Raw genomic sequence first — 12,997 nt, 5'->3', positions numbered from 1 at the left:
GTATATACACTTTATATCATCTTCCATCTCAAGACATCGAGTAATATATGTTATTGCTTCTCAATCAGTAATTTAAAGTTTTCAGATTTCACTTATCACTTTTATTAGATATAGTTATTCTCATCAACAAAAAAGACACAAAATATTTATTTTCACATAGTAAAATAATATTAGAAGGCCAAATAAACACAGGTACAATAATACTTACAATACATCAGAATGCACCATATGTAATATACCTAATGATGATACTAGCAAATGTGAATTAAAAGAATTTTTAGGTCACTCGTTATTACTGAACACTTTGCATTTGCAACATCAATGTTGTCTTGAAACATTTTAATCTTCAAGAGTGAGAAACTAAGCACGACCACTGTACAAATAACCTAAAAGAATTTATCTTTCATAATTATTAAGAATCTCTTTTCAATTATTAACCCTATACTCATATGTTATACTGCATATACCACACGCACACTCAACTAGTAATTAATTGTCCTATATTCGTGAGAATACCATGCATACCATGCACAAAACGTTGTTTTGCCATCTTCAATTTAATTATAATGTTACCAAAATTTTCGCTAGGTAACGTTTTATTATTGATAGCAAATTTAATTTTCGTTGATTCGATCATGTCTAAATTAATAAGCCACTCTTTATTTTATTTCGTATCACATGATTTAAATAATCGAGTGACTAAGAATGAAAATGTTGATAACAAATTACATTGGACTTCAATGGGTGCTCCTTTGAAACAAGGGTTTTTTATACCCTTTCCACGTGAATCCAATCAAAAGATGCCATGTGGCATTCTTCAGATCAGAGTCAAACCAAACCACAATCCTAACTATGGCCCACCATTCCACCTACGTCGACCACCCAGTCTCCGTCGATGGCGGCCACATCGGAATTTCGCTCGTCAAATCCCATAGATTCCGATCGCAATCGTAGAAAGCAGCTTTTCATATCCACTTCCTCTGTTGCGTGATCTTCCTCCGCGGCCTCATTGATCGCAAAATCGAGCTTCAGAAGCGGATTTCCGTCACCGTCGATGATGTCCTCGAGAGACTCTTCGATTCCGAAAGCCTGCATAGAGTAATTTTCGGATTCGCGAAGAACAAAAACAGTAACACTGTTTTCACCACAAACAAATTCAAAGAGGGTCATCTCGCAGAGATCGTCGCACGCGACGATCTCAAGCGTGAAGACTGGGTGGCCGACATTGAATTGAATGGCGGGACTATACATTTAGTTACAGGTGTGGTCTGAGTCTGATCTGAAGCAATGCCACATTACGAATTTTCATTGATTCCACGTGAGAGGATAGCGAAACCCCTTCTCTATTAAAAGAGCACCGCAAGAACGCCCAATTAGATTTTGGTGTAGCAGCACCGCCAAAACGCCCAATTAGATTTTGGTAGCAGCAGCACCGCAAGAACTCCCAATTACATTTTGCAGCAGCGCAGAAGAAGGATCTGCTTCTATCCTTCCTTCCTCCTTTGTTTGCATTGAAAGTAACGATCCACCCCTGCATGTAATAAGGCTCAACAACTTTGTCTTCACCTTTAAAGTTTTTCGTATTGGGATGCTAACTTCTAACTTTTCTTGAAACGTGATCCTGCAGAATCATTTGTCTTCTACTTGCAAGTTGCAGGGATTTATATGCTACCATTTTCAACTTTTTCTCTTCCATAGATCTACTCAGATACCTCAATTATATGATCAAATTTTTTTTCTTCATACTGTATATTACATTTTTTCCAGCAGAGTCATTATTTCTTTATTACATATGCTTTGATCAAAATTTAGAATGTACACAAATATTGAATAGAAAAATCAGAGCAATTAGAGATTTTTAGATTTGAATGCAACAGTAAAATAATAAAACCGTTAACGTGACAGTAAAAAGGATTTTGCAACGGTGTATGTTCCTGTAAGATTTTAACAATTGTCCAAGAACTTCTGCGTTCTGCAAAAAGTAGGTGCTGCTGCTATAATTCGTGTAGCAACAACAATTGGTGGGTTAATCACACAGTTCAAGGTCCTCTTTAGTCGAGATATGCTATAGCTGTTAAAGTCATTTATAAATATTACTCTTTTTTTTTTTACCTTTTTTTAACTCGAATTTGTTTTTTATTATTGATGAAAAATTGAGTGAGAGAGAAAACACAATTTTGTTGTTTTGAATTTTGTAATTTATAAATTTATATATATATTAAAAACACATTGAGTGAGAGAGAGAAAACACAGTCTGGCACAATAAAAACATTAACCTAACCTCCAAAGTGTAATGAAAGCCAACTTTACTTCTACTGTAGCACCTATATACAACCGAACCCTAAACTCAATTTACCATGATTCTTAAAGTACAATTCAATTACGAACATATCCTTTAGAAGTTTAGAGAGATGACAAAATAAGTAAAGATAAAATATTTTTAGAAAGATTATAGATTTTTCAAAGTCAAGTTTGAATAATTGTTTTTTTATTTATAAATTTTATACTTAAATCCTCTAAATCCTTTAACAATGTTGAAAATAAATTATTATTTTTTAATACTTATTTTAAATGTTTTTGTATTAATGGGAATGAGCTCAATAACATATAAATGACATAGATTTTAATGGTATTGAATTTTCTCTAACAATGCAATATAACTATTTTACATTAGTCTTTTTATGGACACGTTAACACGCTCATTATAGATAACAAATCAGGTTAACTTGAGTAGTGTTGATTTAGTATGTTAATATGTCCCAACTTTTTTGTACCCTTTAATTAAAAGGAAAAAAAAGTCAGACAAAAACAAGTTGATGCATTGAAAATACCAAGTTATCCCTAAACATGCTAAATATATTAAAAACTAACTTTATATCTATCTCAACTTTTTTTTTTACATTTTATAATTGTATATGTTGACAAAAAAATTATCATATCAATCAAAAGTATTTAGTTATTAATGCTTAGTAATTCATTTTATGCTTACTTAATCATAGAATATTCGAACTCAACCAATTTGATAATAACTTAATACATTAGTATTTATCTTTACAAATTAGTTATAAATGATTATTCACATCATCTTGATTTGTTTTGATTTTGTATTTTTCTTAGATTTTCAAAAAATGAATTGAGATAAACTTTATTTTTTTTTGTTATTTTAAATTTTACATTTATAATATATATATATATATATATATATATATATTTAAGATTTTAATTGTTTAATCAATGTTTATGACAATATAAAATAAAATAATTATTAGTTTACTTGTTAATTTGTGCTCTTACTATGAATATTGGAATTTAATTTATATCTGTCGATTATACAATAATATTATATATTTGCATTGTTCGAATAATATAATATAATATAATAAATATTAATCTTTTAAACTTTTTTTAACTTTTAAAGAAGAAAATATATTAGAGGATCAATTCATAATGTCCCACCTTATAATTAATAATATAATTTAAATTGGATGTATCCCTGTTGTAGTAATATTACATATTTGCAATGTTCAAATAATATAATATAACATATGTTAAACTTTTAAACCTTTTTTTACTTTTAATTAAAAAAATAGTAGATCAATCCATTATGTCACACCTTTGATGAGTCAATTTCACATCTTAATCCAAATAAATAGAAAAAAAGTAAGTTACTACATTGAAAACACCAATTTATCCCCTAAACCTGCTAAATATAATAAAAGCTAATTTTATACCTAATTTAGCTTTTTTTTATATGTTATAATGGTATATGCCAGAAAAAAGATGATTATGTCCCATGAATTTAAATACTCTGTTGTGTTTTTCTATGTTGGTAATATTTTCAAAATAAACTGATGAACACTTATATCATATATTAAAATATATTAAAATTATTTTTAAAGTACCAACATTAGTGTATTTTCAAAGACAACACAATAAAACTAACAACATCAAATGCACTTAGTGATTATTACCTATTAGTCTATTTTATGCTTACCTTATATGTACACATTAGTTATGGATGACAATTTAAATCAACTTGATTGATTTTATTTGATATATCTCTTGGATTCCAAAAAAAAGTTTGTTGGGATCACCTTTATTTTTGTTTTTGTTATTTAAAATTTTACATTTATAAAAGTTATATATATATATATATATATATATATATATGTGTGTGTGTGAATGTATAATTTTTTTTAAGATTTATTAATTTTATAATAACATAAAATAAAGTAATGATTATATTTACGTGTTAAATTATATTTTTGTAATTAGTATTATAATTTAAATTGTATATGTCAATGTTATAGAAATATTACACATTTGCATTGTTCAAATAATATAATGTAACAAAAATAAATATTTTATTTTTTTATTTTTTTACTTTTAATTAAAAAAAAGTCCAGAGGATTGATAAATTATGTCCCCACTTTTGACTAGTTAATTTCACAGCTTAATCGGGATAAGCAAAAACAAACAAAAACAAGTTGATCACTAAATTATCTATAAACCTGTTAAATATAATAAAACAAACTTTATACCTAATTTAGCTGTTTTTACATGTTATAATGGGGTGTGTTGACAAAAAATTGATTATCAAGTAATCCATTTTATGCTTACTTAATCATAATATATTTGAACTCAACCAATTTGATAATTACCTCACACATTAGTGAAATCTAGAAATTAGTTAAAAATGACAATTCAAATCAACTTGACTCATTTTGATCTAATATGTAGATCTCAAAAATGGATTGAGATCAACTTTATTTTAGCTTTTGTTATTTTAGATTTTATATTTATAAAAATTATATATATATATATATATATATATATATATATTTGTAAGATTTTAATTAATTAATGTTTATAATAACATAAAATAAAATAAGAATTACATTTACTTGTTAACTCTCATAATTAATATTATAATTTAAATTATATGGTCAATGTTATAATAATATTACTTGCATTGTTCAAATAATATAACATAAAAATATTAATCTTTTAATTATTTTTTAACTTTTAATTAAACAAATTTAGAGATCAATCAATTATGTCTCACCTTCTGCCCAGTAAATCTCGCATTAATCCAGACAAGCAGAAACAGGAAAAATTAAGTTGATGTCTTGAAAACACCAACTTATCTCCAAAACCTGCTAAATATAATAAAAGCTAACTCTATACCTATTTTAGCCTTTTATTTTAATGTTATAATAGTATATTTTGACAAAAAGAAAATATTATATCCATCAAAAAGCACTTATTGATCTATATCCAATAATCCATTTTATGCTTACTTAAATTATATGGGTCAATAATAATATTACTTGCATTGTTCAAATAACATAACATAAAAATATTAATCTTTTATTTAATTTTAAACTTTTAATTAAAAAAAAGTAGAGATCAATCATATACGTCTCACCTTCTACCAGTCAATTTCGCATTAACCCAGACAAGCAGAAACAGGCAAAATTAAGTTGGTGCCTTGAAAACACCAACCTATCCCCAGAACCTGCCAAATATAATAAAAGCTAACTCTATACCTATTGTAGCCTTTTTATTGTAATGTTATAATAGTATATTTTAACCAAAAAAAAAATGTCCATCAAAAACACTTATTGATCTATATCCAATAATCCATTTTATGCTGACTTAATTTATAAATGTTGGTTATGGATGACAATTCAAAATATATGAGATTAACTTTATTTTTGTTTTTATTATTTTTAAAATTTAGCATTATAATATATATATATATATATATATGTATATATTCTAACTTGTTAAATTACACTATTTTGAAAATTTCTCACCTTTTTATTTATATACTCACATATTATTTATTTTCTTTCTTTTTTTATATTACCTTATGCTTTTATCAACTTTAAGCAATTTGAACTAAAATAAAATAAAAATTATTTAAAAGATTTAGAATGAATAATAGCTTTAAAGTATACAACTTAGAAAGGTGAAATATGTCCAATTGTTAAAATTCAACAAACAATATAACCTTTTTTTTCTTTTGTTATTGTAAGAGAAGAATTCATTTTTTTTAGTTTCCTTGCTTTGATATTTGAAATTGAGAAAACTTAACTGGTTTCCATGTAATCTAACAGGGATTCAGCCTCATGAAACTGTGATTAAAACAATTATTATTTTATAAATATCTCATCATATTATTACAAATTAAACCCACCTATAAATTGTACATGACCAAAATCTATCAAATATCCTCTCTATATACTCGAAGCATTTCAAGCAAATCATTGAATACGCAGCACTACAAAAAAAAAAAAAATTATTTAGCAAAAACGTTATTACATTGAATCATACCAATAATAGGCTTTAATGTGACACTAAATCACAAAAGAAAAAAAAAATCTCAATCTCACATTTGTATTTGTATTTGCCGTGAAATATTTATAATCAACAATTATTTTCTTTTAAACGGTTGGGAGCATTAAATTTCGAAAAGACAAAAATACTAGTTTAGTTAAATATACACGCATTTAAACATTTAAAACAATAATAACGTTAGAGGAATAAATTTGAGTGGATTACTATTAATCAGTAATTAACATTATTACAGTTGATGATGATTGTAGGAAAAGGGAACGCGAAAAGGTGCGAGCGCAGAGGAATTAGCGATTAATGAATAATTAGTGATAATATTAACAGTGGATAAGGAAGAGGAAAGGGAAAGGAGGGAAATGGCGAAAGGAAGGGAGGGAGAGAATTAGGTTTAGAATTATAAATTAGAAAATGGTAAATATTCAAAAGGGTGATTCCCTCGCTCGCCCAATTAGAATTTGGGTTTTCCATTTTTTCTCTCTATAAAAGGAAACAACCACAGAGATGCAAACCCTCATTCTTCATTTACTCAGTCGTTGAGTTCATTGCTATGGAAGAGAAGAAGACGACGGAGTATTCTTGCAACGCCGACGGCGTTTGCATGCGATGCAACGAGAAACCCCCTCTTTGCCAAACCCTCGTTTGCCAAACCTGCACCAGTTCATGGCACCTTCTTTGCCTCAATGCGCCGCCGGTCTCCAATTCCGACTCCGCATGGCACTGCCCCGACTGCACCGACGTCGACACCTCCGACCCCCCACCACCCGCTCCATCCACCGGCATTGTAACCGACGTCCGAGCTATTCATACAGACACATCTCTCTCCGACAAAGAAAAGGCACAGAGGTGCCAGCAGTTGCTCTCCGGCACCTCGAATCTGGCCCAGGACAACACTGATGCTCCCGTTATTTTCAACGGGAGTTTTAACTGCTCCATTTGCATGCAACTGCCTGAGAGGCCTGTCTCGGTTTGTTCTTCTTCTTCTCTTTTTTTTTTTTTTTTTTTTTTTTTAATCTGTTGATCTGTTTCTTTATTGGTTAATTTATGTGTGTGATTAGATTTATTGAGTGATTATTTGTTTTTGTGTTTTTGTGTTTGGTGATTAAGACACCCTGTGGGCATAATTTCTGCTTGAGATGCTTTGAGAAATGTATGGCTCACAGAAGATTCGAATGTCCGAATTGTCGACGTCCACTATCTAGAACGTCATTTAGTCAGCCGAAGATTAATGTTCAGTTGGCTATTGCTATTCGATTGGCGAAGCAAGCGAAGTCTGAGGGGTCTTCTGAGCCACCACCATCAGTGCAGCACTTTTTGCGCAATCAGGATCGTCCAGATACTGCCTTCACCACTGATCGGGCGAAGAAAACTGGAAAAGCAAATGCTTGTTCTGGTAGGATTTTTGTTACGATCCCACCCGACCACTTTGGACCGATTCCAGCTGAAAATGATCCCGAAAAGAATCGCGGGGTTTTGGTTGGTGACACGTGGAATGACAGGATGGAATGTCGGCAATGGGGTGCTCATTTTCCTCATGTAGCTGGAATCGCTGGACAGAGCAGTTATGGTGCCCAATCTGTTGCTCTATCGGGTGGTTACGTGGACGATGAAGATCATGGGGAGTGGTTCCTTTACACTGGTAGTGGTGGAAGAGATCTGAGTGGAAACAAGCGCACGAACAAACTTCAATCATTTGACCAGAAATTTGAGAACATGAATGAATCCTTGAGAGTCAGCTGCCGAATGGGATATCCTGTTCGTGTTGTAAGGTCAGCTTTTTAATTATACCTTATAACAGTTTATTTAGCACACTTTTTACCACATTTATTGTAACATGTTTCCTTATTACCTAGTATATTAGTAGGTGGATTTTAATATTTTCACAACTACATATATTATTATTATTATTATTTTATTTATAATTGTTATTATCAATTAAGTGTAATAATCTTTTATTTCTATCATGTTATCAATTAATTAATTATTTTAGAAAAAATGTGACTGTCAAAACATTAATGTTTGTCAAAATTTCACTTTTATTGACTGCAATTAAAACCGTAATAATATATTTTCTTATCATGTTCTCTTTTTTAGTATCACAAATTGCATGTCTCTTTTTAGTGGTCAATGTTAAATTAAATTAGAGTAATTTATTTTCTTAGCTTAGGGTTGAGTCGTATCGTTGTGTACTGTGTACTGAAATTATAACTTAATCTGGTCAGGTCAAGCAAGGAAAAACGTTCCAACTATGCACCCGGCAAAGGGGTGCGTTATGATGGGATCTATAGAATAGAGAAATGCTGGCGCAAGAATGGAATTCAAGTAAGATGCTTGTAATTTGAATCATTGATTTTATTGAAGCGCATTTAAAGTGGGTTTGACACTTTTTTTGTTTTCTTCTTATGAATTTTCTTTCAATATTCACGAAGAAGCTTTCTTATGTGACAGGGCTGTAAGGTTTGTAGGTACTTGTTTGTGAGGTGTGACAATGAGCCAGCGCCGTGGGCAAGGTTTGGTTGTTCTTTTTAGATTTGTGTATGGACTAATGTGTGGACTACTGTGTCTGACCTTTTTTATGTACAGTGAACAAACTGGAGACCGTCCACGCCCACTGCCTGAGATCGGGGAGTTAGAATGTGCAATTGATATAACTGAAAGGAAGAACGCACCAGCGTGGGATTATGATGTAAGTGCTGTGCTTTTCTTCTACACCTATTTGTTGCTGCTTTTTTTTTTTTTATTTCGAATGATCTCACTCAGTTCTTTTGATGTAATCCAGGAGGAAAAGGAGTGCTGGACGTGGAAGAAGCCTCCCCCAGAAAGCAAGAAAGCTAGTGAGGCTGGAACAGTCAGAATGAAGCGGAAAGTGGACTTGGCTGCGGAGAGACAGAAGGTGTTAAAAGGTATAATGTGCAGACATGCTCAAATATTCTAGCCTGCATCGACACCAATTGTAGTCAACCGAACCTGTAAAATCTTATCAGTTTTTTATGGCTTCCTATTTTTTTTTTCAGGGTTTTCTTGTGGAATATGCAAGAAGGTGATGCAGTACCCTATCACTACACCTTGTGCTCACAACTTCTGCAAGGCCTGTTTGCAGGGTGCTTTTGCTGGTAAAAGTTTAATGAGGGAAAGGTCACAAGGTGGACGCTCTTTGCGAGCACAAAAGAATGTTAAGACATGTCCCTTCCCTTTATGTACTACTGACATTGCTGACTTTCTTGAGAATCCACAGGTATTACTACAAAATGCCATTTGGTTTTACACTATGCATCATTCCACCCTTATGTATTTTTGTCTTTTTTCTGTTCTGATTTACTTTGAAATGCTTGTGCCCTAGGTCACTTTATTTTTGAATTTTTGTGATTGTGTTTCTTAGGTTGGAGTATTCTGTAAGACTGTAATTGTTAATTCACCCGATCCAAATTTTTATTTTGGTCTGCTCTCAGTTTTCTTTTCTGTCCTTTTATTACACAGGTTAATAGAGAAATGATGAACCTGATAGAATCATGGGGAAAGAAGCCTGTAGAAGAAGAGCCTGAGGAGTCAAATGACAATGATGATGGAAATGAGAATGAGAATGAGGATGAAAGTATGGATGATGCTACCGAGGTTTCAACACCTTCTGGTTCTGATGATAATGTCCTAGAGGAAATTAATGACAATGATCTGAATCAGCAACATAAGCGAAGGAAGGAGGAGTGAAGGGATGGCTGCTAGTTATTTCTGTTCTTTGAATTATGCATTTCTGTTTTGTTGTTGTATTGTTGTACTTTTTTGTTGCCAGCTTAAATTTCAGTTATGAACTCTGTCTGCGTTTTTATTTTACCTTGTCTTGTTGTTTTGTGAGGTTCATGCGTTATAAAATTTGGTATCTTCTGTTAACGCATGCCTTTAGTATTATGCATTTTTGTTAAATGTTTTATGAAGTGTTGGACAAGTTTGAATTTGATGTTGATTTCTTGAATAAATTTATGTTTTATGAAGTGTTAGAGAAGTTTAAATTTGATGTTGATTTCTTGAATAAATTAAAAATAATACAATGGTACCTTGCCCTTGTATGACATGAGCGTAGAAGATTACATCTTATGAGGGCACCAACTTTGAACGTGAAGCTAATCTATTTTATTACATACTTTTAAATATTGTCGTAAAATATATTTTTGGATAGAGAATTTAGGACGAGATAAAAAAGATATTCTATATAGGACTTTGGTATCTTAAAATTGTTGAATTGAAGTTTTATAAAAATTTCGGAATGTAATCTTTTAGTATTTCACCATTGTAACATTCAATGTATATAATAATACAAAAATAAATTTTAACAAACTATTTAAAAGAACTTCATTAAATGTTACTTACTAAATCAAAATCTTCAAGATTTACGCTTTAACCTCTTTAATTTAGTCAGTGAAGCGTGCAAGCCAGGTTATACAATTTAAAACAAAAGTCCAACGTTTAATTTTATGCATTTTTTCGTATTACTTTCATTTGATTGGATGATTTATTCAACCTTCTAAGATCAATTTGTAGAATATTAAACATTAGCAACTAATTTTTTTATTCTTTCGTTAAAAAGCTCTCCATCTTTTTTAAAGCATGCAATAATTAACGACTTTTTTGTTGCTTAAAGGAGTGGGTAAAAGCCCGAGACCCAAAATCCTTACACAGTATTCTATAGTATTGTGCAAGAACTTCTGCAAAAAGTGGGTGCTTCTTCAAGAACTCGTGCACAAACTATTGGTGTGTTATGCACAGGTTTCAAGGTCATCATCATAAATCAAGATCTTTTTACGTGTTAAAGAAAGCCACATGTATAAAATCACTGATCTTTTCTTTTTTACTTTTTTCTAATTTAAATAATTTTACAACTATTATTTAACCCACATTCACATATTCACATATCATAGTATCTCTTCCAATCCATTAGAATTGAGACATAAAAGAGTTAATGGTGTTGATTTGTGTTAAAGGGATAATATGATCGAGATGGTGTAACTAAGACTAACATTACAGTAATAAAAATATTGATATTAAGATTAGGGCGTACTAAACAGTTATAGAATAGATTTAGCTTATTTATTATTTACAATTATTTAGCTTATTCACTGTCAGAGAAACTATCTCAGATTAAAAACATAGAAGATAGAAACATTTGAATCCTATGTAAGAGCATAATAATGTGTTACACTTTGACTACTGATATAAAATTGAGAATGCAAACACAAGTTCATTCCATTAATTGGTAAAGTATATATAATTATATTTATGAAACATGGTTTTTTAGTTAGAATTAATCATAAAGCTTGATTATTTTTAACAATTTTTTTTTACCTTTCAGTATAATAAATTATTTGGTACAAATTTAAATATAAAAAAGTTGATAATTACATAAAATACATATATGTGTACAATTTAAAGTTACAATAAAGTAGCAATTATTTACAATTATATAGAATTGATTTGAATGATATGTAGCAATTCCTTTTGTGAGATTTATTTTTTAAAATAATTAACTTGTAAATTTTGGTCTGCAATTAACATTGTTTAAACAATTCGATAGAAGCACTTCAAATTTCACAGATTTGTTTTTTTAATGATATTCAAGTGGTTTTTAGAGGCCACCAACAATTGTTTTTTGAATCTATGGGCCATGAATTAGTTACATTTTTGTTTTAAAGGGTTTATGTGAAATTAATGTGCATTTTCAATTATTCATAATTTTCTTTTAAATTGAAGTGTTAAAAAAATTGTACGTCTTGTAATTAATTATTTAAATAAATTAAAATATTTTTTATATTGAACTTCCAATTTTTTGAAATAATTACTTCACAATTAGTCACAATTTAAATTTAATTCATTAGTATTTTATTAAATTTTAATAATTACATTTTAGTAATTTATCATTTACTCGATTAATTTAATTTTTTATTCAATTACATCAACCAAATCAATTATAATTTTTTTACTTGTCTTTATTATTATTTTTTTTCAAATAATATAATATTTCATTATTTTTTCTTGTTAAAAGTGAACTTCATGATCTTGTATCTTTTAATGTATTATCGATAACTTATTTACCGACTTAGTTATTTTTGAAGTTATAAATTAATAGATTTGTCTATACTATTATTCTGTAAAATAATTTTAGTGATACAAAATAAAAATAAAAATAAAAATTTAACTAAATTAATTTAATTTAACTTATAAAATCAACTTAATTTGTATAATCAAGTAAAAAAAAATCATTGTTAAAATAATAACTATTGTTTTTTTAAAAGAGTTTAACTTGAAGTTGATGACCATATTATTTATCACGAAGAATGGTTCTAAAGATACAGTACAATATTTAGATGATAACTATTATTTAGTCAATTTTTGAGACACTATTGTTGTAATGTTCACAAGAATAAAAAAATAATAATTATGTGTAGCATTTATCTTTCGCATGTTATGAATTATGATATATATATATATATATATATATATATATATATATATATATATATATATATATATATATATATATATATATATATATATATATATATATATATATATATATATATAAAGTCGTTTGGATAACAACTATTTAATAACGACTTTAAGCAATTACACAAAAATTATTACACTAGTATAA

General features: G+C 29.3%; 1 protein-coding gene across 1 annotated transcript; it reads left to right on the top strand.

Annotated features, from left to right (window-relative positions):
* The first annotated feature begins 6,709 nt into the window (after positions 1 to 6,709).
* On the top strand, positions 6,710 to 10,343 carry LOC114194588 (E3 ubiquitin-protein ligase ORTHRUS 1-like). Its single transcript, XM_028084919.1, has 8 exons — positions 6,710 to 7,324; positions 7,465 to 8,126; positions 8,580 to 8,679; positions 8,806 to 8,867; positions 8,941 to 9,043; positions 9,137 to 9,260; positions 9,372 to 9,592; positions 9,835 to 10,343. Exons 1-8 carry the CDS (start codon positions 6,908 to 6,910, stop codon positions 10,060 to 10,062), a joined length of 1,917 nt encoding a protein of 638 aa, XP_027940720.1. The 5' UTR covers positions 6,710 to 6,907; the 3' UTR covers positions 10,063 to 10,343.
* Positions 10,344 to 12,997: the final 2,654 nt, after the last annotated feature.

This window comes from Vigna unguiculata, chromosome 8 (assembly GCF_004118075.2).
Source record: "Vigna unguiculata cultivar IT97K-499-35 chromosome 8, ASM411807v1, whole genome shotgun sequence".
NCBI lineage: Eukaryota > Viridiplantae > Streptophyta > Magnoliopsida > Fabales > Fabaceae > Vigna > Vigna unguiculata.
Note: the sequence above shows the minus strand (reverse complement) of the source record. Positions and strands in the feature narration are given on the sequence as shown.

What these genes read in the sequence shown, in the direction of transcription:
- LOC114194588 (XM_028084919.1), top strand. Translation starts at nt 6,908, where the DNA reads ATGGAAGAGAAGAAGACGACGGAGTATTCTTGCAACGCCGACGGCGTT. An exon ending in GAGACAGAAGGTGTTAAAAG is followed by an intron (nt 9,261 to 9,371) that starts GTATAATGTGCA and finishes TTTTTTTTTCAG; the next exon opens with GGTTTTCTTGTGGAATATGC. An exon ending in ACTTTCTTGAGAATCCACAG is followed by an intron (nt 9,593 to 9,834) that starts GTATTACTACAA and finishes TTTATTACACAG; the next exon opens with GTTAATAGAGAAATGATGAA.